Source organism: Lontra canadensis, unplaced genomic scaffold (assembly GCF_010015895.1).
Source record: "Lontra canadensis isolate GAN:19392208 unplaced genomic scaffold, GSC_riverotter_1.0 scaffold11, whole genome shotgun sequence".
NCBI classification, from domain to species: domain Eukaryota; kingdom Metazoa; phylum Chordata; class Mammalia; order Carnivora; family Mustelidae; genus Lontra; species Lontra canadensis.
The window spans coordinates 2,892,420-2,920,284 of NW_022631005.1; the positions used below are offsets into that span (position 1 = coordinate 2,892,420).

General features: G+C 38.1%; 1 protein-coding gene across 1 annotated transcript in view; it reads right to left on the bottom strand.

The window, feature by feature from the left end:
* PDE11A (phosphodiesterase 11A) overlaps window positions 1–27,865 on the bottom strand; it is a 381,258-nt gene that overhangs the window by 127,275 nt on the left and 226,118 nt on the right. Inside the window, exon 10 of the mRNA XM_032855980.1 lies at window positions 4,986–5,036. Within this exon, the coding sequence (XP_032711871.1) occupies window positions 4,986–5,036 (51 nt within the window). The remainder of the gene's footprint in view (window positions 1–4,985; window positions 5,037–27,865) is intronic.

The window sequence follows — 27,865 nt, forward strand, 5'->3', positions numbered from 1 at the left end:
TGTCTACATGAGATTTTCCTCTGCAAGAGGCCAGTGCAAGGACTGGACTATTTCCACAGCTCTGGAAATAGAGCTGGTGGGGCAGTAGGCAGCACATGTTCTGCCTCTGTGCAATTAGACAAAGGTGCGTCCATTGGGAGTTCAGTCGAGAAGAGGCAACCCATTCCTTGACCAACCAAGTGAGCGTGAGCCCCAACCCCTTCCTGCTTGTGCAGGGACCCTCGTGCAGGACCTATGACAGACACATCTACCCTCACAACTGTTAGGACTTATGATAACCTTTGAATATTTCACAGATCAAAGATGTCTCTTCAAACTTAATTACTTAAAAAAAAAAAAAGCCTAGTACACCCCATCCCATTGTCCAGCCTGTCCCCTACCCACTGTCTTACAGAGGAGGTTGTAAGATGCTATTTTTGATGTGGCCATTCTTCTTTTGGTACATAAAGGCCACAGGGGGTACCTCTTCCTGGGCGCTTTATTTTATTTACTTTACCAGGATGTTAATTTGTGGTCGAGGCATTAACATTGATAACTTGAAATACGCAAGAGGTAGTCCAAGCCCAAACACCCAACATGAGTTATTGGTGTTTAATTACTGAGGCAGTTAAATGGTGCCGTAAACGAGTTCATCTCTGATTGCAGCCATAACCCATGCAGTTTGGAATTGAAAGAAGGGATGATAAAAGGTGGCAATATAACACGGGAACATCCATGAGTTGATTTTAATTGGTAAACTGGCGTATATAGTGGTAACTGTTTGGTCTGTCCACCGCACTGGAATCTTAGGAAAGTGCATAAAATTACAGGAGCATATAATTGCTGTGCTAAACTCATTTTCTTATGTTATCACAGCTGGCATCTTTAGGTTATTAAAAGCCTTTAAACCAGTCATCTTCAAAGAGATCTAATTGTCAATATGGTCTTTATACATTATTCCCGTTAGCACAGAGCACAAGAGATATAAACAGGCACTAAAATCTGCACAAATTTTCTGGGCACACCTTTCTTATTTCAAGTTCAAGGAAGATCAGTAAATGTTAAGGAGGATAAAAACCATTCTTTAGTTTCCTCATTTGATGCACAGGGCAACCAGCCCATAAAGGACAAATTATTAACATTATAACCTCAACCAGACTTTGAAAAATTTAATTCATTAGTTCCAAGAAGTTCTGTCATCTTTTTGTGTTTAGATGACTCTCCAAAAAAGACTGTTTCCCAAAGTATAAATAATATATCAGAACCACAAAAATCAGCTTAGGTTCTGACATTCCTAGATGAGCAACTATATGTTGTTTCATCTACTTATTCTGGCTAGATAATCCAGGAAAAGTTCTAGAATGTTTTCCACACTTTGACCACCCTTCATCTACCCACCACCACTCACCCATGAAGAGACTTTCCCCAATAGGAGAAATGGAGCTAATAAAACAAAACAAAACAGAAATGAAAACATCTTTTCCCTCTACCCTGGCATTCTAAAATAGGAAAAGAAATCTACAAACACAGACAGGTATGGAATAGGAAGACAAGATATGAAAAAAGGTAAGGTGATATTAGCCTTGCATTAATGATTATTAAAGATTGGCTATAGGTTTATCATCTGTGAAATCTATGTTCCTTGAAACTATCCCACCGAAGAGTACAAATGGTAGTGAATTGAAAGTAATTAATGGTATGTATTGTACTCTCCAATATTATGGGATTTCCATCTCTCCTACTTATTTCTGAGAGTTCTCAGGGTATGTGTATACCTTACTTATCCTTAAAATGTGACCACTTAGCCTGCCTTGACTCCTTCAGCTTCTGCTGGTCATTTTGATAGAAGGTGCCTTCCCTCTGGTCTATATGAGGCTTCCTTTCTCTTGGGCTGCCACTTTCTGTTGTGTTCTGTCCGCACTCTGGAACCCTCATGCTCTCGGGGTCATTCATTGCCCTGAAACTGTACTGAGGTCCATACTAAATACCTGGATGGTATCCCTTTAGTGTCCATTCACATTTTTAGCTGAGAAGATGTATCTATAGGAGGCTGGGGTAAGGGACAAATCCAAGAGACAAACCGCATGCTGAACTTGAAATCATTTAGACACTGAGGCCTGTGGCCTCGATTCCACTAACAAGAGTTCTTAACTAGGAGGCTTCCCAGTCTCTTGTGTAAACAACCCCTTCTCAGTGGTGTTCTCAACATATCTGAATCCCAGCTGTGGCACGGTTTGGGCTGCTACCGGAGTCTGGCCTATGTAAGTGTGTATTTGACCTCCAGGTCCTTGTCAGCACCAGAGGATTGTATTTCCTTCCAAACCCTGACTTCATCTCTGAATCACTGATCAATACCTTGGCCCAGCTGCACATAACCTAATACATTGACTCAGCCATCCTGAAATGATGAAATTTTATGGATAACTCTGATTCCAGATTTCAAATCTCTCTCTGTTTTCTTTACTATCTCTGTTAAAAAATTGTTGTAAGTAGCAGAGGTTATAATATATTCGAATGCAAGCTTGGTTTATCTGTACATTTGGGTCAAAACAAAGCATTTATTTACTGCTATTTAGCTACAATGTTAGGAAACTGCCACTACACACACTCCAGTGTGAAATTTCAGTAAATACTTTCAGTGTCTATGTGCAGGATTATTTTAAGCTGACTACATTTTAATGTTATTGCTGCAGTTATAAGACATCAGCCACCAATTATGGTAATTTTTTGTTTACTTTGTATATCAGGAAAAAGAAAGCCATTAGGTTGAAATTATCTACTATATCTCAATTACATTGTAATAAGATACTTACCAACATCTTTCAGGATAAAATATGGAATAAATCAGTTAAGTTAACATTCTTGATAGTTTTAAGATGAAATAACCCTTTGATCTCAAATTTAAATACTTCATATTTTTAGTATGTTTGCCAGCTAACAATAGAAAAGCATGGCAAACTCCAAGACAGCAGTGTTTTCCTTACTCTATGGAATTAAGAATTAAAGCCGAACAAAGGGTGGTATGTTTAGAGGGTACACAGCTATTGATTTAGACCTGCTGTGCCTCTGTACATGTCCCATCAGATAGCTCCCGCAGTCGTATCTGTCCCACTGTAAGCCTTGCTGTCTTTCTCCCTGCTGGTCCTTTCCTTATTTTAGCAATGATGATAAAATAACAGTAAACATACAAAACAGTAAGAACAGTAAAATATTGGTGGCAAGTTATTTCCCTAAATCGGATTTCTAGGTAACTAAACTTTATTAAAGTATAAAAGCTGTACCTACTTTTCATGGACATATTTATAAAATATATAGAAGATACAAAAAATAATCATAGGTAACCATGGTTTTAACATATTCTTAATGAATAATTGTTTTGAATTACAGAACACTGATGCTTTATGGATTCCTTCCTTCCTTCCTTCCTTCCTTCCTCCATCCAACACATATTTACTAAGTACCACCATGTTCCCAGAACCGTAGGGATAGAGCAGTGAACACAACATACAAGAAGGGATACCTGGATGACATTCACATTCTAGTTGATACACAAGATGTTTATCTCCCTAACAACAGGCCCTGACTGCCACAGTTTGGGGTGTTCTATCTCCTCCTTCTGCTGTCAGCTGTCACCTCTTGCTGGCAACATGTCCATCCTGGTCTGGGTCACTCTTTTCCTGCAGCTCTTTTCCTAAGCCTCTCACTGAGCCAAGGACACCATATCCCTGGCTGGAGCCCGTGCAGCTGGGCTTGCACCCACGCTCTGTGTGCTGCTCCCCGCCCTTCTGAGCAGTCCCCTCATCCCCACTCTGAGTTTGGAGTCTTCCCTTATCCCCTTTCTTTATTCGTGTGCCCCAACTGTGCCCCAAAGATCTGATGCAGGGATCAGGTCCAAAGGTCTCTGGACCATTGTTCCTGGGAAGATGAATGCATCTGTATGTAAATGAAACTCTTAGAAGAGTAGCCATCACCAAGGGTTATTACATACAGATATCACAATACAAAACACTATCTTTCTTACTGTTGTGTTTGCTAAGCTGATCATTCTGAACCTCCATAAACACTTAAAAAGGCAGAGACCAAAGTTTTCAAAAGGGAGGAAACTCAGGTCTCCCACACTCTCACATTTTGACCATGACTGGTTAGAAACGCAGGGCAAGGAACAAGAATTCTGGTGCTGCCTTTACGAGAATGGTGGTGACCGAGGTAAAAAAGAATATCTAGGGTGCCTGGCTGACTCAGCTGGAACATGTGACTCGATCTCAGGGTTGTGAGTTTGAGCCCCCTGTTGGTGGTAGAGATTACTTACAAATACAATCTTAAAAAAGCAAAGGTAAAGAATATGTAAGACTCATTCACAGACTTACTGTATGTTGGAGTTGGAAGAAGCTTCCACGGGAACAGCAGTGAACACAGTGGTTAGGAATTCCAGTTCCAGGGCCAGATTGCCTGGCTCTACCCCTTACAATCATTTGACCTTGGCCTGTCTACTTACTATCTCCATGCTTCAATTGATTCATCTTATGACTATGTACTTCACAGGATTATGAAACTCCAAGGAATTATATAGGTAAAATGTTTTGTATTGTGGTCCATAGTAAGCAGCTGGCAAATGTTAGCTTGTATTATCCTAATCTCTTCACTTATTCTTACAGATGAAAGTATACAGATTTTAAGTGAACAGAAAGTTGGAGGAAAAATGAATGTTAAAGCCAGGTATCCCGATTCTCATAATACTACACAGATTTTTTTCTAATATCACACTTACTTAACAAATGGAAAGAAATAAATACTGAAACATTTAAATGATCATGAAGGGGTTACTCAGTTATATATGTAAGTCCCTTTTCCCCTCTAAGACTGAAATATTCAAACACACCTTTGCCCAGTTCTTTTCCCTAATACCTAGTGGGCAGGAATGATTCTACAGAGGCAAGTGACAACTGGTCAGAATGCTGTGTGGAGCTTAACATTACGTACTAGCAGGGCACACTTTGCTTCCTTACCTTAAACTTGTCAACTTCGGCTTTTGAACATGTTGCGTGGTATGACAGCACCTAATTCAGAAGAAAAGGGAAAACAAACCGTTTAATAACTAGACTTGACTATTCTCTGAAATTCTCCTGGCTTATAAATAAACACAGTTCATTATATCACCTTGACAATAGTGGATTTTTTAATTGAAGTGTAATTGACATACCATATCCCATTAGTTTCAGGTATACATCATCGTGATCTGATACTCTCACACATTACAAAATGATGCCCATGATAAATCTAGTTACCATGTGTCATTATGAAGTTATTATAATGTTATTGACTGTATTTCTTATGCTGTACATTATATCCCAGGATTTAATTTTCTAACTGGAAGTTTGGATCTCTTCATCCTCTTTACCTATTTCATCTGCACCTCCCCCCACCCAACTCTTCCCCTTTTGGGTGACCAGAAGTTTGTTTCTTGTTTCTATGAGTCTGTTTCTGTTTTGTTTCATTTGTTCTTCTTCTTCTTCTTCTTTTTTTTTTTTTTTTTTTAACATTTTATTTATTTGAGAGAGAGAAAGAGAGAGAAAGAGTTGGGGACAGGGGGCGCCTGGGTGGCTCAGTGGGTTAAAGCCTCTGCCTTCAGCTCAGGTCATGATCCCAGGGTCCTGGGATGGAGCCCCGCATCGGGCTCTCTGCTCAGCAGGGAGCCTGCTTCCTCCTCTCTCTCTCTGCCTGTCTCTCTGCCCACTTGTGATCTCTCTCTGTCAAGTAAATGAATAAAATCTTAAAAAAAAAAAAAAAAGAGTTGGGGACAGGGCAGAGGGATAAGCAGACTCCCCACTGAGCAGGGAGCCAGATGCAGGGCTCTATCCCGGGACTCCAGGGTCATGACCTGCGCGGAAGGCAGACACTTCACAGGTTGAGGCACCCAGGCGCCCCTGTTTCATTTGTTCTTTTGTTTTGTTTTTAGATTCCACGTATCAGATGTTTGATTCGCAAAGATCTTCTTCCATTCAGTAGGTGGCCTTTTTGTTTTGTCGACGGTTTCCTTTGCTGTGCAGAAGCTTTCTAGCTTGACGTAGTCCCATTTGTTTATTTTAGCTTTTTTTGCCCTTACCTGAGGAGACTGGTCCAAAAAAATATTGCTAAGACTGATGTCAAAAAGCTTCTCTGCCTATATTTTCTTCTAGGAGTTTTATGGCTTCAGGTCTTACATTTAAATCTTTAATCCAATTTGAATTTATTTTTGTAAATGGTGTAAAACAATTGTCCAGTTTCACTCTTTTGTGTGTAGCTGTCCAGTTTTCCCAACACCATTTACTGAAGAGACAGTCTTCAACAGTGGATTTTAATGTACACAAAATTTCCAATAACCGTGACACAGATTGTTACTTGTGCAATTGCAAAGAAATCTACTATAATGCTGAATGGAACCATAGTCCGCATTAAAGGCTAAGTATTTTAAGTCAGGATGTTTTTATAGGTAGTTATTTTGTCAAAGGGACATGATGTGACTCAAGACCACAGTTCCCAAAGGACATGAATACTTGCTCTGTGGAATACTCTGAAACATAAATAAATAAAAATGTTGTGGATGGTGTGTGCATGTGTGTGTGTGTGTGTGTGTGTGTGAACTGTGGCAGACACTACAGACAGCTGACTCAACTTCCATTTCCAGTCTAGTCTCACTAGCTTGCTTTTATTACACAGGAAAGATTATATTGATATGCCCAAGCATCTGTGATGTTTTTTGTAAGAGGATTATATTTCTCTGTCCTCCTGACAGCCTTAATATATTAGATTTAGCCAATGCCTTGTGGGGAAAAGTGTCAGATACTGTTTTTGAGCAGTCTGTAAGAGCCATCACATGGTTCTGCCATCTCCTGCTCCCTTCCATGGTGGGAAGCATGTGGCCCCCAGAGGGGCTTCTCCCTCAGCCAGGGTCCCAAAATGAAGAGCATAGCCACAGCCAAACCACAGCTGATGATGCCTCAGGTCAGCAGGATCTCAAACTCTGTGGTAATAAGCTCATTTTAACTTATGATTCAGAGGCTTGAATTCACGGCTCCCTGCAGCTAGGGCAGTCATGTGGAGTGGGAATGTGAAATACAAGTGGGAAGGCTGGGGCTGGCTGCCTCTTTCCTTTTTCTTCTCTGAAAAACAGCTGCAAGGCTTGGGGTGCAGCAAAATCTGGTGTCTGTCAGGTGACCACTATGAGTGTGAGTGATGCTTTGTAATGGATAGTAAAGCAGAATGGGAGAGAGAAATGAGTCTGGCCCTGGACTGCCCTGCCTCAGACTTTTTGTTATGTAAGACAAATATACACACATTTGCTTAAGTCAGTGTTAGTATGTTACAAGGCATACACACACACACACACACACACACACACACACACTTTATACACATTGTATGTTTTATGCTACCAATCCCATTCCTTTTTTTTTTTTAATTTTTTTAAGATTTTATTTATTTATTTGACAGACAGAGATTACAAGTAGGCAGAGAGGCAGGCAGAGAGAGAGGAGGAAGCAGGCTCCCTGCTGAGCAGAGAACCCGATGTGGGGCTCGATCCCAGGACTCTGAGATCATGACCTGAGCCGAAGGCAGAGGCTTTAACCCACTGAGCCACCCAGGCGCCCCCCATTCCTTTTTTAAAAAGATTTTATTTATTTATTGAGAGAGAAAGAGGGATCATGTGCAGGGGGGAGGGGTAGAGGGAGAAGCAGACTCCCCACTGAGCAGGGAGCCCAATGTGGGGCTTGATCCCGGGTATCTCCTGCTTAACACCAGTAATCTATTCTTGAAAATCAGGTTCTACCTGAAAATACCCACAGGGAGCCTGTTTTCCATTATTTTTCATTGAAAAAAATTATAATACATGATAAAAGCTACCGGGGCTTCCTAAAACTTAATGAAAACACAGTAAAATGAATCTGTATGTATGAAACAAAGAAATGTTAGGTTATAAATTGCTTCAAGTATTTATCTTCTGATAATAACCAAAATGTCTTAATCAAACATTGCTCTCTATTTAGTAGAATTTTCTCTCCCATTGTCAGCACTTTGATCACTTGCCTCTTTCCCCATAGTTTTCTCAACAACTTCTCATCTTTGAGAGGCGACACATTGTCAGATAGTATGAAGCAAAAACAAGAGCTAAATAATAGCAGCCTGTGGTGACAAATCAGGAGGAGTCATCTTTCTTAGCAGCAGGGACAACCGAGATGCACAGCCTCATTGTTAAATTCTGTGTGGTTCCCAACATGTCTGACTACACATGATTTGGACGTTAGACCAAGTCTATCTGCAATGTAGATCAAAATTTTTCCCACACCTCATTTTGTTTAAAAAAATTACAGAGTTTTCGGGAAGTATATTTTTTCCCAATATAAACAAAGGTACAAAAATGTATTGAGGGGGCACCTGGGTGGCTCAGTCCTTAAGCATCTGCCTTCGGCTCAGGTCATGATCCCAGGGTCCTGGGATCGAGGCCCACATCGGGCTCCCTGCTTGGTGGGGAGCCTGCTTCCCCCTCTCTAACTCCCCCTGATTGTGTTCTTCCTCTCCCTCTGTCAAATAAATAAAGTCTTTAAAAAAAAATGATGTATTGAGAAAGAAATATGTTCTATGAGGTTTGGTTATTAAAAGCCAAGATATTTTCTAACGGGGAAACTTCTGTGATGTGGTCCTGTACCTCACTCAGTTCTTAGGAAGGTTATATGGGATAATCCGTGTCAAATGGTTGGCACACAAATAATCAATTTACAGCTCTTGTATTAATATTTAATTACATTTCTGTCATATAAGTATTTGGTAGAGTATTGTGTCATCCTAGTATTATTTTCATTGGATCATAAGTACTTATAGATATTTTCAATGCAAAAATAACTGAATGGACTTTGTTCTTTTAGTTCACTTTTATTCTGGTAACTTTAATTTGGATGTCATTTTATTAACATTTCTTACAACTTACAAGTCTCTCTTTGCAGATTTAATCTTCAAAATTTATCTTTACTTTAAAAAAGAAAATTCCACAAAAGTTCAAGCTGAAATTCAAAATCTCTACCACCAGATGGTGCTTAGCCAGGCTTGTAGTATTCAGGGCACACCACCCACTCACCTTGTTTAAATCAAATTTGCCCACAACCTTTATTATTTAAAAAAAAAAAAAAAGGAGCCATTAACTCCACTTAATTGAAACTATTTGAATCAGTGAAGCAGACAATTATTGCAGAGAAAGACTTTTGTCCACTTCACACCACTTTACCACAGTTGGCGTAATTAGTGAGCTTGTTCATCACCTGCTTTCCCCGCTATACTGTAAGCACTTGGAAGGATCAGGTCTGGTTTGGGTCCCCCATGGATAGCCTGTCCCTAGGAGTGTGCCTGATACTTAGTTGGTACTCAGTAGATATTTGGTGAATCAAGGGGTAAAAAATAAAATGATCGTAAAAGAAGCTCTCCATTTCCCATAATGCTTCATTGCTTATATTACGAGTGGCCTTAATGGCAACTGAGCCATGTAGGTAGGGTTGCCAGATTTAGCAAATAAAAATACAGGATTACCCCGTTAAATTTGAATTTCAGATCAATAATCAATATTTGCAAAACTGGGGACATACTGTTACTAAAAATACTGTTATTGATCTGAAATTCAAATTTAACTAGGCATCTTGTGTTTTTACCTAGAAACCCTACTTCTACTCTCTCCAAATTAAAAAGGCTAGAAACAAATATGGAACACTCGAAGCCACATCTCAGAATATTCATGTTCTTCCCCCGCCCTCACCCCACAATATCTCCCAGTGACTTTTTTCCCCCAGTATTTTATTTGGCAAACCTATCAAATGCCTTGAGTCTGGAATATTTTTAGCAAATAATCCCATGAATCTAAGATCTTGTGACAAATCTATGGATGGATGCCATTGAAGAAAATAAAACAAAAGTAATTCCTGATTACCTTTAGCATAGCAAATATTCAAAATATTCAAAAGAGAATCATATATATATATATATATGACACCATATGGCACAACTAATGACTAAAGACCAAAGATCAGGCAAATTTCTATAGTTGATTTCTATAGAATCAAACTTAAAGAATAATACATCTATTTATAGGTAGATAGATAGATAAATAGACATGGCCTGGAGGTTTTTCTTTTTTTTTCTTTTTAAATGATTATTCAAGTATAATTGACATGTTATATTGGTTTCAGGTGTGCAACATATTGATTCAACAATTCCACACATTACTCAATGCTCACCACAATAAGTATAGTTACCATACAATGTTATTATAGTATCATTGACTATATTCCTTATGCTATACTTTTCATTTCTGTGACTTTTTAATTTTATAACTGGAAGTTTGTACCTCTTAATCCCTTCACCTATTTTGTCCACCCTCTTACTCCCTTCCTACTGGTACCGGTTTGTTCTCAATATTTAAGAAAGTTTTTGGTTTTCTGCTCATTTGTTTTGTTTTGCCTTTTTTAATATTCCACATGTAAGTGAAATCACATAGTATTTGTCTTTCTCTGTCTGACTTCTTTCACTTAGCACAGTACTGTTGAGGTCCCTCCATGTTGTTGCAAATGAAGAATTATATATATATATATATTTCAGATTATTTATTTATTTGAGAGAGAGAGAGAGAGAGAGAGTGAGAGCACATGCAGGGGCCTGGGGACAAAGGGGTGGGAAAGAGAATCCAAACAGACTTGCACTAAGCTCCTAGCTGGAGGTGGGGCTGGATCACACGACCCTGAGATCACAACCTGAGTGAAAATCAAGAGTTGGTCACTTAACTAACTGGGCCACACAGATACCCCAAGAATTATGTTTTTTTAACTACTACTGTCAGACCCTCTTGGGTAAGTGAGCACTTCCTCCATGAGTCCAGACTCTATTAACTTTATAAGAATTCCATCAACTGTATATTTCATGTCAAGAATCTAGGTATCAGTTTTTGAGTGGTAGTATCTTTGGTCTAGTAAAAATGGTTTACTATGAATGCATTGTAATGCACTGTAGTAGTTTTAAGAAAGAAGCCTTCGCAAATCTTAATTATATAAATATTTTCCCTGTGACGAACATTGTTAGGTTATGAGTTTAGCCATAACATACTCACTTGTCAATTTTTTTGACAGCTAAATAAATTTGTATAAAGCTTATGTACAAAACTGATCCACAGAACACTTGACAAATATTAAACTTTCACAAGAAAATTTCTGTCCCAGATGGTTTTATCTTGTGTGTTTGTATTAAACTAGAAAATTTCTCAAGTAAAAACTAGTGACTCAGTTTTGTTGGTGAACTCTAACTTGAGAAATCTTAATAGCTCCAAAAATAAGTTACTATTTGCAAACCTTACCAACTACAATTAGCTTTTGGATTGAACTTGCTCTTATCAAAACAAAGAAACAAAAAATGCAGGAAAAGCAAGATAAAGCAATCATCAAACCCATGAACAAGGGTGTAAAGAACTCATGTTTTTGTGTGGAGCTTTTACAGTGGGAAAACACAATTAACTACATTTCAAAAGAAAAACAATGAACCGAACTACGAAACACTACCAAGTCTTGCCCTCTGTCAAACGCGGTTCAAGACCAGAGCCAGTGCTCGCCTTGAATTCCCAGGAACTGCTCTTGAGTAGCTCACAGCAAATCTGTCACATCAATTGTTTTGAATGTTAATTTATTGTAGATCTAGGCAGTCATTTGCTCCTAAGATGAGAAATGGACCACAGATACTGGCTGAGAGGAGCCCAACTATAAAGAACTATTTAACAGGGAGGAGGAACACAGCCCTCGCTGAGGCTCCAGACTGGCTGTCTCGGGCAGAAAGGCAAGGCATAAATATTTACTGAAGTGTTTATGGCTCTGGTGGCAAAAGTGGCACGTGGTGGCATTTAGAAACTAAACATATCTGAGTTAAGTAAAGCCAATCCACAGTAAAGTCCCAAATAATTTATGTTGATGAGCTCCATAGAAATAAAGAAGATTTGCTAGCAGCCATAGGCCTCCAGCCAAGGATGATGACGACCCATAAGGAAAAGAACTTCCATTTACTTGGAATGACCTAACAGAAGTGCCTTCTCAGTGAGGAACCAGACTCGAGGATTTCTTAACAAAAGGATGACAAGCTTCACAGATACTTCCACGGAATGAAGGCGTAGAAACAGAGATCATCAGTTTCTACTGTTAAGTAGAAACTTAAGTGGTTTCAACTACTTAAGTAGAAACTGAGAAACTGCTTGCTTCTTAATGGAATGGAATGTTCACAAAGGGACTTCAGAAACCTGCATCTGCTATGTGATATGTTATCATGACCTTCAGAATGTATCTGCCATTAAAATATATATATATTATTTAGTTTGTATTTTATTTTATTTATTTTTTTAAGGAGGCTCCATGTCCAGCGTGGAGCCCAACATGAGACTTGAACTCACAACGGGGAGATCAGGAACCAAGTGAAAACCAAGAGTCAGATGCTTAACCAACTGAACCATCCAGATGCCCCTAAAATATATATATATTTTAAAGATTTATTTATTTATTTGAGAGAGAGAGGATGAGCAGAGGGAGAGAGAGACAAGCAGACTTCATGCTGAGTGGGAGCCCTACCTGGGTCTCCATCCCAGGACCCTGAGATAATGACCTGAGCGGAAATCCAGAGTCAGAAGGTCAACCAACTGAGCCACGCAGGCACCCCTGTTATAAACAAATATTTTAAAAATTCCAAAACAGATTTGACCTTTTTGAATTTAAAGTAGAATGAAGATACCTGCTGAATCTGGGGTAGTAAATAACCAATTGTCAGCCGGACTTTAAGATTTGCTGCTTTTTAACTACTACATGCAAGAAAGAAGGACCACATCTGTAGTTCCTATCAACACATGTTTAGGTGGGGCCTACTATATGCAAGCCATTGTAACAGACATTTGAGACTTCCCTTCCCCCTCCTGCCAAATAAATTTTACTTGGGGCCTCAATTTTATTTGACTGCTGGGAGTCAAATAAACCACTGTGCTGAAAATGGTTGTTGAGACTTACGGAGGAGCCCAGCACTGTGTGCTGTGACTGATTACTGATGTCTTCAGTAGGCGTTGGGCAGGAAGAATGATGGCATTTGTGCTACATATGTGCAATCAGAATATAAGAAATGAGCCTCTGGATCAAACTCATCCAGTCAAAGGCGCTCTCTCTCTTTTTAAAATTAACATACAATGTATTTTTTTTTTTTCTCCAAGGCTCTCTTGATGAAAGAGCTGCAAAGATAAATTTTGAGAAAATCACAGATGTCTAAATTTAATGATAAGGTTTATACCTAAAACGTGGATGTAATTTTGGTTTTCAATTTCATTTTGTATTAGGTATCATTTGTACTGGTAATAAGCCTATTAGCTCTGTAGCCACTGCTGGCCCTCTGGAATATAAGAAACAGTGACTTTCTCATGTAAGAGTCTAAAAGCTCTCCACTTGACCAGTAGGACAAATTAGTATAGAGTATAAGAAACTGTGGTTGCAAGAAAGTATCAAGTTCCTACTGGGTCCATCTTAGTGGGCGCTTAAAAGAGTCATCTTAGTTTTGATGTAACAAGCCTCTTGTTTTATATAGAAACAGAAAGAATATAAAAACACCCACCATATTGTGTTCAGTGAGATGTGAATAGAAGTTTTTCAAAGAGCTTGGTGTTCTGAAATCTACCTTGACAATGATGTCCCTATATTATAAGTTTAGACTTTTAAGTCAGTGTGAGAACTGCTCATCTTTGCTGGATTCTCTATTAATGAATCTTCTTGACAGAACAGACGTGCCATTTTTGCATTTGTTTCATTCAAAGGTGTGGAGTCAACATCTCCATTGGTTTGAGAGAGCCCTCAACTTGGGATGGGTTGTCTCTTCATCATTTATTCACCCAAAGTAAATGTTTAACCTGATTATTCGATGTCATTACCAAATTAAAATGATAATATTGGTAACAACTCTCCAAATTTCAACCTAATCTTGAAAAGCAAGACTCTAAAATACTTTCATAATTATAAATACTATCTATTAGCTAGGATATAATGACAACACTGACATTCATTTGGTAGTTACTCAAACTATCTTTTACCCTTTGCCTGTAAGTTGATAAATATTGGTACAGGTACACTTGCCAGGGGATAACATATGTTGTATTGCAGAAATCCTGAAACTCAACAGGTACTCTGCAACTACATGCAAATTATTATCCACAGAGATGAAGAAGGCCACACATCCTTTGCTATTTTTCTCATGAGAAGTGGAGTCTATGTCCTCTCCTCTTGACTCTAGGTAGGGTTTGTGACTATTCACTAATAACATAATATATAATAGTGATGCTGTGCTAGTTGTACTGGGCCCTGGCTTTAAGTGACTGGAAGCTTCTATTGCCTAGCCTATGAAACATTCTCTCTTATAGCCCTCAACCACTCTGTATAATGTTTGTTTACCCTGTGAGATGCTCTGCCACATGAATAAGCCTGAGGGATGAAAGGCCAAGTGCAAGGAGAAAGAAGCCAAGGAGCACTATGAAGCCACACATGTAAGTGAGTGAAGAAGCCATCCTGAAATACATCTTCCAGCCCCAATCACACACCTGATACCATGTGGATCTGAGATGAACCATCTATTCCAGCCCTTTTGGAATTCTTTTTTTTTTTTAAAGATTTTATTTATTTATTTGACAAACAGAGATCACAAGTAGGCAGAGAGGCAGGCAGAGAGAGAGAGGAGGAAGCAGACTCCCCGCCAAGCAGAGAGCCCGATGCAGGGCTAGATCCCAGAACCCTGGGATCATGACCTGAGCCGAAGGCAGAGGCTTCAACCCACTGAGCCACCCAGGCGCCCCAAGCCCTTTTGGAATTCTTGATCCATACGATCATAAGCAAAATGTTGAGTGTTTTAAGCCACTCAATTTTAGGATAGTGGATAAGGATCATTAAATAAGCAAAACGACATCAGTCTTCAACTGGGACTTGCCACTCCATGTCATCCATAATTTATGTAATGTATTCCAACTGTCAACTTAGGTTGACAAAACTTAGGTAAGATTGACTCGAACCCCTAAAACCATGCAATACTATGGAAATTCAAAGCCTTTTTCAAAGTATCTGCAGATTCTTGGCAGGTTCACATTCTTACTTGGCCTTCAAGTTCCCATGTATTTTTATGCTGTATCCATTATACATAGATGTGAAATTCAACTCCTTCTTAAATTTTCATAAAAACACCCACTCACATCAACCATTCATGAGTTCAGTAGATCAAGAAGATTTTCTTTTTGTTCTTTCCTCCTTCCTTCTTTCTCTCCCTCCCTCCTCCTTTCTTTCTCTCTCTTCCTTTCCTTCTCCTCTCCTATCTCTCTCTCTCCCCTCTTTCTTCTTTTTGTGAAAAACAAATGATGGGGTTACATCATTTCAAATCAAATGCCAGCCTCACCATTCTCAAAATTCCTCTTGATTCCTTCCACCAATGGGGAATTTCACTGACCCTTAATCTCATAAGTTGCAGCCTCTCCTCATTTTTCTGGCTACTCTCCAATGTATTCTTCCCTTTTACCTTTTCTCCCTTCTCCCTCCATTTCAAATGTAAAATAACAAAATTCTCTCTCCTTCTCACACAGAATGTCTTCTACACCCTTTGGTTGTTGGAGGCAGTTAAAACCTATTCTATCATATCTTTACTACCCCCAAGAGGGCTTGCCAAGGATTTTCCCATAAAATGCTGGTACTTATAATTAGTTAATATTTCACCCATATTGTTATACATCAGAAGTTCTCATACACACCTAAGTCATTCACTGGCTCAGTGGTTCTCAAACTTTAGTGTGCATCAGAGCACAGATGTCTGGGCCCTGACTTTAGAGTTCCCAAGTCAGCAGGTCTGGAGGGGAGCCAGAGTATTTGTATTTTCAACAAGTTCCCAGGTGATGGTGATGCTGCTGATCTGGGAACCACAGCTTGAGAACCACTAGTCTAAATCTCACCCATGGATTGATTCCAGGTTAAAAATGCCTAGAAATCAGAGTGGACCTTACTGGCTGGATGTTGGAGCGAGTAGAGAGGAAAGAGATAAAGTTCATCCGGGTCTTCTCCCAAATCCCAGTGTGATCTGAATAGCTTCTTTATTTGAAATGTTTCCTTAGCTTTATTTTATAATTCTACTTCCTGTAACTAGATTTCTTTTCATTTCTTAATTATGTTGAAAATGGAAATATAAAATAAGTGAAATTAGTTTCATTTTGGCTTATGAAAGCAATTGGGTCAAAATCCTGTTTAAAATCATGTCATCACATAAGTCAACTCTACAACATTTCTGAGCACAGAAATCAGAATTCATCCCTGAATTGCCACTGGCTTATAGTATGACCACATTCTTTCCTTATTTAAAGGGGTCAATAGTAGTACTCGATTTTGCTTGTGTGGATTAATTGATTAATGGATTATTTACAGCAATTCTAAAGGCAGGCCATTTCCTTTCATTTAGTGAAGTGTTGTTTTCTTAATTTGTCACCACAGTACAGTGACAGTGGGAAGCAGTATAGCTTGGCAGTTGAGCAGAGGGGTTTTTGGAGTCAGACTGACCGAGTTCATAATCCTGGCTTCACAAGCCCAGTAACTTTAGCCTAATGGCTCACCCCATGTGAGGCTCAGTTCTCTCTTCAGTAAAAGGGAGGAGATATCCACATTTTCCATTCAAATTTCACTGGCCAGTGCAAGGCCCATGGCTCCATTTAACTTCAAAGGAGTGCAAAAGTGTAACCATACCATAAGCTCAAAAGGGACAGAATCAGAAATATTTGCTCGTGAGCCTAATGATTATCACAACAGATTAGGCAATCATATAGCAAGTTGTGTTAGAACTGTGTTTGAAATCGGAGCAGATGTGTCCAATGTATGAATTCTAGTATAGGAATTTTGTGGTGTTATTCGACTTTCACTTATTTCCTGATTCTCTTCTGAGTTTCAAAGAATTGTGTTTGGTAGGCAGGATCTCCAAATAAGTGGGATTACAGTATATGCTCATTAAATATTCTTTATATTTAGCATGTATAGTACATGTAGTATATGCTCATTAAACATTGTTGATTTGACTAAACATCTTCTGATACCTATAGAAGAGAATTATTTATAAGTGAAGGATTATGATTGGCTTTTTTCTGTTACATAACTTTAAGGAATTGCTTAGTTATTAATGTCAATCATTTCAATGTCCTTAGGGTGAAAGAAACACACTATTTCTTTCAAAAAAGTGGTATGTGGTAATAATTCTCCCAAGTAATAAAAGTTTTAGTAAGTCCCTCATTAAAGATCTCAGCTATTAACACTTAAATGAAAAAGGTTTCTTTTAGATTAATTCTTAGTGTGATTCAGTATGATCCTATACAAACACATAAAGGAATATAATTTATAGCTCCTTCAAAATAAGTATTTCTTTCCTACAATTGCATTATTCCCCACATTTTGTTTTAATGTGAGGCTGTTTTTCTTAATCATGTATGTTATTATATGTATTAATGTTTCATAAATGCTTTTCTAATGAACTCCTTGCTTACTTGCTTTTCTTGTTTGTTAATTCAAACAGAGGAGAACGTAACATTTTTCTGTACTAACTGAGCAACTTGGAATGGTTATTACTGTGTCTAAAATGACTATAATATGTGCCAATGGCTTTTCAAATCTATAATTTATATATCTGGAACTCCTAGTAGTCTGATTTCATTTATTGGCATACTTCTAAGCAGCCCATTATTGAGCATTTATATATTTATTTTCTATACCTCTTCCCTCATGGATTTTGCATAACCAACAAGGCTACTGTGGTTGCTGATTTGGGAGAAAGAAATATTGCTTATTTGCAGTGGTTATGCAGGAAGCATGGAGAACTTTATGTTTGATGCAGCTTGGTTTTGCTGGGAGCCCCTTTTGGAGTGAAAGGAGTAAGGAGGGATCAGGCCTACTTTGAGCCACTGTCACCCACAGGGATGGCTGGTTGCCATGAAGGAAGGGAAGTCCAAAAGTAAGACTAAAAAGGGCAATTTTTAATCTGTCTGACCTAAAGTTGGTGGCCGTAGAGATCAGATGTCATTTGAGAAAGTCAGGAAACAGCATTATCTCAGGTGGGTATCAAGATCATGAGCCATTCATCCAACCAAGGAGTATCTACTGAGAACTTAATTTGTGCCAAGCACTGTGCACATGGTCCCTGTCTTAATGGAACTTCTGTTTCATCAATAGAGAGTGTACTAAGCAGGCAAACATATGTACTGAAATAATTGCTACAGAGTCAATTAGCAAAATGCTGAATGAGAATGGGGATGGGCCAAGTGTGGGGCGTGGAAGGAAAGTTGGTTAGAGACGGCCTTGCTGAGATGGTATTTAAGGTAAGACCTGGAAAATAAAAAGGAACTAGCCAGACCAAAGGGTGGAGGGAAGATATTTTGGGCAGAAGGCGAAGTTGCTTCTAAGGATAATATGAGTAAGGCAGGGGTAGCCTGAGATGAGGTAGAGGTGCTGGGCAGAGTCCAGGCCATCCAGGGCCCTGGGCTAATAAAGGATTTTATTATAGTCAATGGGAAGACACTGAGGGTTTTTAGGCAAGAGACCGACATGATCTGGTTAGCTTTCCCATCACTGTGATCAAGGAAGCCCCTTCTCAATTAAACCTGATCCCAGAGGTGACCACCCCTCCAACTTTTGAGGCAGTCGTTCCCTTGTTATTGATGTAGTTTTGCCTGTTCTTGAACTTATATAGAGGGATCCCCATCATGTGTAGAATTTGACCCTGTGTTGCTGTGTAGAGGATGTATTGGGGGTGGACAAGAGTGGCTATGGATGAGAGAATGGTGGCTGGGCTAGGACAGTGGAATTGGAGACTGAGATCTATGGAGACAATGCACAGGGATCTAGAAAGAAGAGACCTGCTCAGGGAGAAGAGGACCAGAACCACGAAGTACTCAGCCTTTGTCAGTATTGTTGGAGACTTTGGCAGTCCAAGTACCTGGCCTGGGTCCCATGCTTTGAAGGGCTCCATTCTGGCCTTCTTGGGGGATTCAACAGTATGTAAGTGGACAATGAGAGAGGCCTAAGGCCAGCCACAAAGCCTTGCCAGTTGGGAAACACTGAAGTCCAAGGGAAAGGGGACATCTCCTGAAAGCTTAGAGAAAATATATCTTTGATAGCATCTCATGCAAGGGCCATTGCCTTTCAAAATCTTATGCTTAGTGTCTTCAATAAGATTCAAGAAACTAGAACAGAAAACCATATGGGTAAAATAGGTCTGGATGAAATTAAAAAAAAAAAACAAGGACTGAGATAACAAATGTCTACTGTCACTTTCTTCCCAACATATCTGCAATAGCACATATTTCTAGTTACTCTTTATTAAAGCATCTTGCTTTGTTTTCTTTATGACACATCATCATGAATTTATCTTGCTAGTTTATTTGTTTACTTATCTACTGATTATCTTTTCCCAAAGACTACAAGGTGCATGAGAATAAGAATATTACTTGTTTTCTCACTGCTGAATCCTTGGTACCTAGAACACTATCCACCGCAAAGTAACTCAACAAATACTTACCAGTGATTGAATACACAGTCAACCACATGCAAATGGGATTGGTTAGAATACGGGAAAATTTCAAGGGAATCCAAATTATAATAGCAGAATTTATATCCTAATTGGAGTTAGTAAATATTTTTTTTTAATGCAAGAGTTCAGGATTTACAAATCATTGGAAAAGAATAGAGAGGTCAGAAGTGGTTTGACACTTATATAGTCATTTGTTTTTCAACCAAGTTGCCACATAATACAATGGAGAAAAAAAGGACTTTTTAATAAATGGGACATATAATAAAATGAACCTCAACCGGTACCATGTACGAAAATTACTGAGATGGATCATAGAGCCAAATGTAAAAGCTAAGACCATAAAGCTTTTAGATGAAAACATAGGGGAATATATTCTTGATTTGTGGCAGAAAGCAATAACCTTAAAACTGGAAGAAATGACAAATTAAGCTTCATCAAAACTAAAAACATCTGCTCATCAAAACACACCATGGAGAAAGTGAATAACCAAGATTTGAAGAAAACATTTACAACATATATATCAGACCAAGGATCAGTATCCAGGATATATACAGAACTCCTACCATCCAGTAATACAAAGGCAAGCAATCCAATTAAAAGTGGGCAGAAATTTGGGAGCTCACAAAAGATATATAAGTGGTAAATAAACACATGAGAAAAATATAAAATGTTTTTAGTTGTATATTTTGTATATTTATATTGCTATATATTGTATATTTAAAATTAAACCACAATAAAATATCACTACATATTTACCAAAGGGCTAGAATTATAAACAATGATAGCATCAAATACTGATGAGATTGTGAAACAACTAAAACTTTCATAGTTACACACCAGAAGAAAAGCATACCTGACATTTTCTTATAAAAATAATATATAGGGTGCCTGGGTAACTCAGCTGGTTAAGGTCTGACTCTTGCTTTCGGCTCAAGTCATGATCTCATGGGTTGTGAGATCTAGCCCTGTGTTGGGCTCCATGCTCAGTGCGGCAGTCTGCTTGAGGATTCTCTTCCTCTGCCCTTCCCCTCACTCGTACTCTCTTCCTTTCTGTCTATCTCTCTAAGATAAATAAATAAATTAAAAAAAAATAAAACTCAATATACACTGACCTTTTGATAAAGTAATTCAAGTACTAGGTATTAGATCAAGAGATATAAAAGCATATGTTTATAAAAATACTTTTTTACAAAAATGTTCATGCAGTTTTATTCATAGAGCCCCAAATTGGAAATAGCCTGTGTATCCATCAATGGGAGAATGGATAAACACATTGTAGTATAATTCCACAATGAAATACTAATCATCGGTTGAAAGGAATGAACTTACATATATTCTCAATATGGGTGACTCTCAAATGCATTGTGCTGGTTGAAAGAAGCATTAAATAAAAGATTTCATATTGTATAATTTAATTGATGTGAAATTCTAGAATGGGTAAAACTAATCTATGGTAGAAAAACAGAACAGTAGTTATCTCTAGGGGTGGTGGTGGGTGTCTCTGGGAAGAGGCATGGAGCAACACTTTTTGCACTTGTGACATACAAGATATATTTTTTAGTGAAAAATAACAAAATTGCTATTTTAAAACTAGTAAGTTTTGATGGACACAATTAGGGTACCAAAACAAAATCTACGTCTAAATAAGTATTATAAATATAGTTATATTAGTACTGAAAAATATGAGTAATACTTTTGAAAAAATAACTGTGTGTAAATGTAACAATTTGTTCATGATCATGTAATTAAAATCCTATAAAATCCTATAATACATAAACAAAACCAGGCAACTGCAGGTAAATGCACACAATTCATTTGCCTACATAGTGAGAAGATAAAAGATACTGGTTCATTTTTGCCTTTATTAATTACAGAAATATTGATTAAAGAATGCTTTTGTAAAAGACACACAATAAAAAAACTTCTAAAAAATCAATAAAATATGATCCACATAGTAAAAGTTAGAAAAAGCAAAATATAAGAAAGTAAAAACTCGGGAAGAAAAAGATAACTTAAGTAAAGCCAAATCTTTCATCAAAAACAAAGATTCTCAAATTGAATTTAAACATTAAATTCAGATGTATGTAGTTTATAAGAAATATGCCCAAAACAAAATAACCTAGAAGTAATAAAAACAAAATGTTATAATCAGTGAGAAATGAAGATACATTATACTTAAGGGAACAATGTGAATGATGGCAGATTTTTCATTGGTAGCAGTGAAAACCAGAAGACTGTGATATCTTAACATGGTTGAAAGAAAAAAATTGTAAGCTCAAATAATAAGATGGTTAGCTCTAAGCACTGGTTACCACTGATTTTGATTTCTTCTCATAAAAGTACTTTACATCTTTTATCACTCTAATTTGCAGGCAATGGGGAGCCACTGATGGTTTTAGAGACAGATATGACAAGTTATTGCACTTTAGGAGAATAAATCTTGAGTGTACTATGTGTGAGCAGAGAAGACACTAGAGCCAGGATTATTAGCTTGAATAAGTAGAACTAATACAGGGAAGAAGAAATAAAGATCTGAACCATGAAAGTGGAGATACTGCAGGAACAAAACTGACTGGGACTGGCAGATGTCTGGATGTGGAAAAACCAAGGAGAGAAGTTAAAGACAAACTATTGTAAATGAAAACATCAAATTAGTATTCTGTTAATAAAAAAATATTTGTTCGTCCTTTTAAAAAAATTATTTATTTATTTGACAGAGAGAGATGCAATGAGAGAGGGAATACAAGCAGGGGGAGTGGGAGAGGGAGAATAAGGCTTCCCGCCAAGCAGGAAGCCTGATGAGGGGCTCCATCCTAGGATTTTGGGATCGTGACCTGAGCTGAAGGCAAACGCTTAATGACTAAGCCACCCAGGTGCCCCTAAGTGTTTGTTTTTTTTAATGGAGATTATAATTGCTAGATATGCCAAGTCTGGACTTTTGGAGGTGCATACAAGAACCAAGAGTTAGCTGGAACAAAAAAATCTGAAGCTTTAAAGGGAGAGAGAGTGTGAACTATGAGTTGGTTGTGATCTCCCCTCTGTCATTTGTGATTTTTTCTATTTGGGTCCTTCCTCTTTTCTTTTTGATTAGTCTAGCTAAGGGTTTATCAATTTTATTACCTCTTTTGAAGAACTAGCCATTAGTTTTGTTAATCTGTTATACTGGTTTCTTTTTGGTTTCTATTATCATTTATTTCTGCTCTAAACTTTATTAAGTCCTTTCTTCTGGCTTTAAGCTTTATTTGCTCTTCCTTTTCTAGCTACTTTAGGTGTAAGGTTAGGTTGTGTATTTGAGACTTTTCTTGCTTCTTGTGGTAGGCCTGTAGTGCAACATATTTCCCTCCTAGGGTCACTTTGCTTCATATCAAAGGTTTTGGGCTGTCTTGCTTTCATTTTCATTTGCTTCCATGTATTTTTTTTTAATTCTTCTTTAATTTCCTAGTTAACCAATTCATTCATTAGTAGGATATTCATTAACCTCCATGTATTTGAGGTCTTTCCAAATTTTTTCTTGTGGTTGAGTTCAAGTTTCAAAGTTCTGTGGTCTGAAAATATGCATGGTATGATCTTGATCTTTTGGTACTTGTTGAGGGATGATTTATGATCCAGTATGTGATCTATTCTGAAGAATGAATGTTCCATGTGTACTTGAGAAGAATGTGTGTTCTGCTGCTTTAGGATGAAATGTTCTGAATATATGTTAAGTTCATCTGGTCCAGTGTGTCATTCACAGCCTTACTGAAAAAATTAAAAAAATTCCTTACTTTCCTGCTTAGATGATCTGTCCATTGCTATAAGTGGGGTGTTAAAGTCTCCTACTATTATTGTATTATCATCAATGAGTTTCTTTATGTTTGTTATTAATTGACATATATTTGGGTGCTCCCAAGTTGGGGGAATAAAAATTTACAATTGTTAGATCTTCTTGACGGTTAGACCCCTTAATTATGATATAATGTCCTTCTTCATCTCTTGTTGCAGTCTTTATTTTAAAGTCTAGTTAAAAGTATGGCTACTCTAGCTTTCTTTTGACATGCATAAGTATGACAGATGGTTCTGTATCCCCTCATTTTCAATCCGCAGGTGTCTTATGTCTAAAATGAGTCTCTTGTAAGCAGCATAGAGATGGACCTTGTTTTTTACCCATTCTGGTACTTTATGTCTTTTGATTGGTGCATGTAGTCCATTTACATTCAGAGTGATTATTGAGACATATGAATTTAGTGCCACTGTGTTATCTGTAGAGGTGTTTCTGGTGATATTCTTTGGTCTTTTGTTGCTTTTGGTCTTTTTTTCTCCAAAGAGTCCCCCTTAAAATTTCTTGCAGGGTTGGGTTGGTGGTCATGAACTCCTATAGTTCTTGTTTGTCTGGAAAACTCTTTATCTCTCCTTCTATTTTGAATGACAGCCTTGTTGAATAAAGAATTCTTAGCTGCATATTTTTCCCATTCAGCACGTTGAATATTTCCTGCCACTTTCTTTTGGCCCATCAAGTCTCTGTGAATAGGTCCATTGTAAACCTGATCTGTCTTCTCTTGTACGTTAAGGACCTTTTTTCCCTTGCTACTTTCAAGATTCTCTCCTTGTCTGTGTATTTTGTTAATTTGACTATGATATGCCTTGGTAATGGCCACCTTTTGTTGAATTTAATGGGAGTTCTCTTGCTTCTTGGATTTTGATGTCTGTGTCCTTCCCCAGATTAGGGAATTTTTCAGCTATAATTTGTTCAAATAAACCTTCTGCTCCTTTATCTCTCTCTTCATCCTCTGGGATGCCTATGATATGAATGTTACAGTTTACTAAGTTGCTGAGTACTCTAAGTCTACCTCATGGTCCATTACCCTTATTTCCCTCTTCTTTTTGGATTCCTTATTTTCCATAATTTTATCTCTAGTATCACTGATTTGCTCCTCTGCTCCATCCATCCTCATTTTTATGGCCCCCATTTGTGTTTGCAGCTTGGTTATAGCATTTTAAACTTTGGCCTGACTAGATTTTAATTCTTTTATCTCTATAGTAAGGAATGCTCTAGTGTCTTCTGTGCTTTTTTTTCAAGCCTAGTTAGTATCATTATAATTGTTGTTTTAATTCTAGTTCAGACATCTTACTTATGCTTATATTGATTAAATACCTGGTCATGAGTTCTACCTCATGTTCTTTCTTTTGGGGTGAATTCCTTCATCTTATCATTTTGTTTAGAAAAGAAAAGGCTAGAAAAAAAGCCCCAGCAAAACAAACAAATAAACAAAAACAAAGCAAAAAAAAGAAAGAAAAAGTGAGGAAAAAACAAAAAAAAAAAAACTAAGAAAAACAGAAACACGAAACAAGAAAATCAAACCAAACTAAACAAAACACAAAAACTAGATCCTGGCTGGGTTTTGGACTGCTTGTTAAAAGAATCTAGATCCTGGGGCGCCTGGGTGGCTCAGTGGGTTAAAGCCTCTGCCTTCTGCTCAGGTCATGATCTCAGGGTCCTGGGATCGAGCCCTGCATTGGGCTCTCTGCTCAGCGGGAAGCCTGCTTCCTCCTCTCTCTGCCTGCCTCTCTGCCTACTTGTGATTTCTTTCTGTCAAATAAATAAATAAAATCTTAAAAAAAAAAAGAATCTAGATCCCAAAATAAAACATAAAATAAAATAAAATGGAAGTAGACCAAAAATTTTAAAAATATGAAAATATATTTATATAAATTTAAAAAATAAAAAATTTAAAGGGAATTGGAAAATATAAGAAAATAAATGAAAAAATAATAAAAATAAAAGAAATAAAGAATAAGAGTAAAAAGGAAGCTCAATCCTACTTTCCCTAGAGCTGAAGATTTGCAGCACTCTATGATCAATAAACTTGTTGTGAGCTAGCTGTGCCGGTTTTCTGGGGGAAGGGTCTGCTGTGCTGATCCTCAGGCAGAGTTGGTTTAGTGGAAATGAGTGTCCAGGGCACGGGGTGCAGGGGGGATTACAAGACTTGGTGTACAAGGCTCTGGCCTCAACTGGGTGGTGCTGTTTTGCTCCCTGAAGGCTTTTAACACTGATGGGCAGAATGAAATTGCTGCACCCTGCTCTATAGCCTTGCATCTGAAAGTTCAAGCCCCACCTCTTTAGTGAGCCCTCACAGAAATGCAATCAATCACCCTATTTGTTTCCCTGGTTTCTGTCTGAACCCTGCACTCAAAGTAGCAAATGAAGAGTAGAAGCTCATGCTATCTGTTTAATTGGTCTTTCCCATACCTTATACCCAAAGAAGTTCAAGAAAGTTGGCACGATTATTCTCTTAGGGCCTTTTAGAAAGCCACCACAATTATTTGATCATAATTTATACACCAGTTAAGAGCCAGGAATTTTCACAAAGAACAGCTTCCAAAATGTTGTTTGTTTTAAAAATAACGTAAGAGGTAGTAGTAGCTACAATGGGGAAATAATGACCATATAACCCTTTCAGGGAAGTAGTTCATTTAGGTTTCCTTTTTATCCTTTCTTAAAAAGAAGTGTTTAGGGGCGCCTGGGTGGCTCAGTGGGTTAAAGCCTCTGCCTTCGGCTCAGGTCGTGGTCCCAGGGTCCTGGGATCAAGCCCCATATCGGGGGGGGGGGGTCTCTGCTCAGCGGGGAGCCTGCTTCCTCCTCTCTCTCTGCCTGCCACTCTGCTTGCTTGTGATCTCTGTCTGTCAAAAAAGTGAAATCTTTAAAAAAAAAAAAAGAAGTGTTTATACAATGCAACATGTTTTCAGTAAAGAATATTTTACAAATGGGAACAATTCCACTTCTGCCGAATGTTGCATTTGGACTTATAATCGATAACCTGTAGCCAATGAACCTACAAATAAGCAAAAATCTTCCAAGGGTAGACATTTATCATTCAATCACTGGATCATGGTTGGACAGTAACCTAGTCTGGGAAGTCATTTTGGTAGATAACAGCATGTTTAAATGGAACTCTTTCTGTCTGACTTTATAGTTGAGAACAACAGACACTACATTCTAAAGGGAGGTTCTAGGCCATCTAGGCTACCAATACAGGACTTGGAAAGATGACTCCAAACTACTTCTGCTACCTTCAAGCTAAGGTACTCATTCCCCATCTCTGCATTGTATGAGACAAGGGAAACAATTCAGGAGAGGACCCAATATTGAAAATCTTTTGGTTAGGGTTTTTTGAGGGTTTCTTAAAAAAACCACATGTAGAACCCAATATGTATACTCCCAGAGTGTGGTGTAGGAACACACTAGTCACTGATTCATGCCTAAAAATTCTAGGGGCAACTGGGTGGCTCAGTCGGTTAAGCAGCTGCCTTTTGCTCAGGTCATGATCCCAGGGTCCTGAAATTGAGCCCCTCATTGGGCTCCTTGCTCAGCGGGGAACCTTCTGCTTCTGTCTGCCACTCCCTCACTTGTGTTCTCTCTCTCTCTCTCTGTCAAATAAATAAAATCTTAAAAAAATAAGAAAAAAATAAAAATTCTAAAGGTTAAGGGGCAGAAGGAGAGGGCTACTTTGTGCAATCTAACGGTTCAAGATATGTGATTTCCATAGGCCAAATGGACCAATGAGAGATAACTAGGCTTAAAAGGACTCTGACCATTGAAGCAATGAACCGATGAACAAAATATGGTACATACTGACAGTGGAATTTTATTCAGCCTTAAAAAATAAGGAAATTCTGACACAAGCTACAACATGAATGAAACTTAAAGACATTATGCTAAGTGAAATAAGTCAGTCATAAAAGGACAATACTGTATGAATCTGCTTACATGAGGTATATAGAGGAGTCAAGTTCATAGACATAAAGTAGAAGAGTGGTTGCCAAGGGCTGGAGAGGGGAATGAGAAGTTAGTATTTCATGGCCACAGAGTGTTAGTTTGGGAAGAGTAAACAGTTCTGGAGATGGATGTTGGTTGGTGATGATTACACAACATTGTTAATGCACTAAATGCCAGTGAACTGTGTACTTAAAAAGGGTAAACTTTTTTTATGTTGTGTTTATTTGACCACAATAAATAAAGGAGAAAAACAAACATAGATCCTAGGAAAGAGGACTTTCTGAAGGAGTGAGATAATCCCCATGGAGGAAGGGTCTGTATGGGTCACTGGAAACCAGGGCCTGAGAAAGGAATATGACCTGTCAGTCAGGAAAGGTAAACCCACATCAGGGACTGTCAACAGGAGATTCCTAGCCCCCAGAACTCTTCGAAGAATTCATGAAAGGCACTCACAATAAAAAGAGAATGTTGGTGCTTGACACAGAGGGCCTTGACACCAGGTTAGGACAGCACCGGTCATGT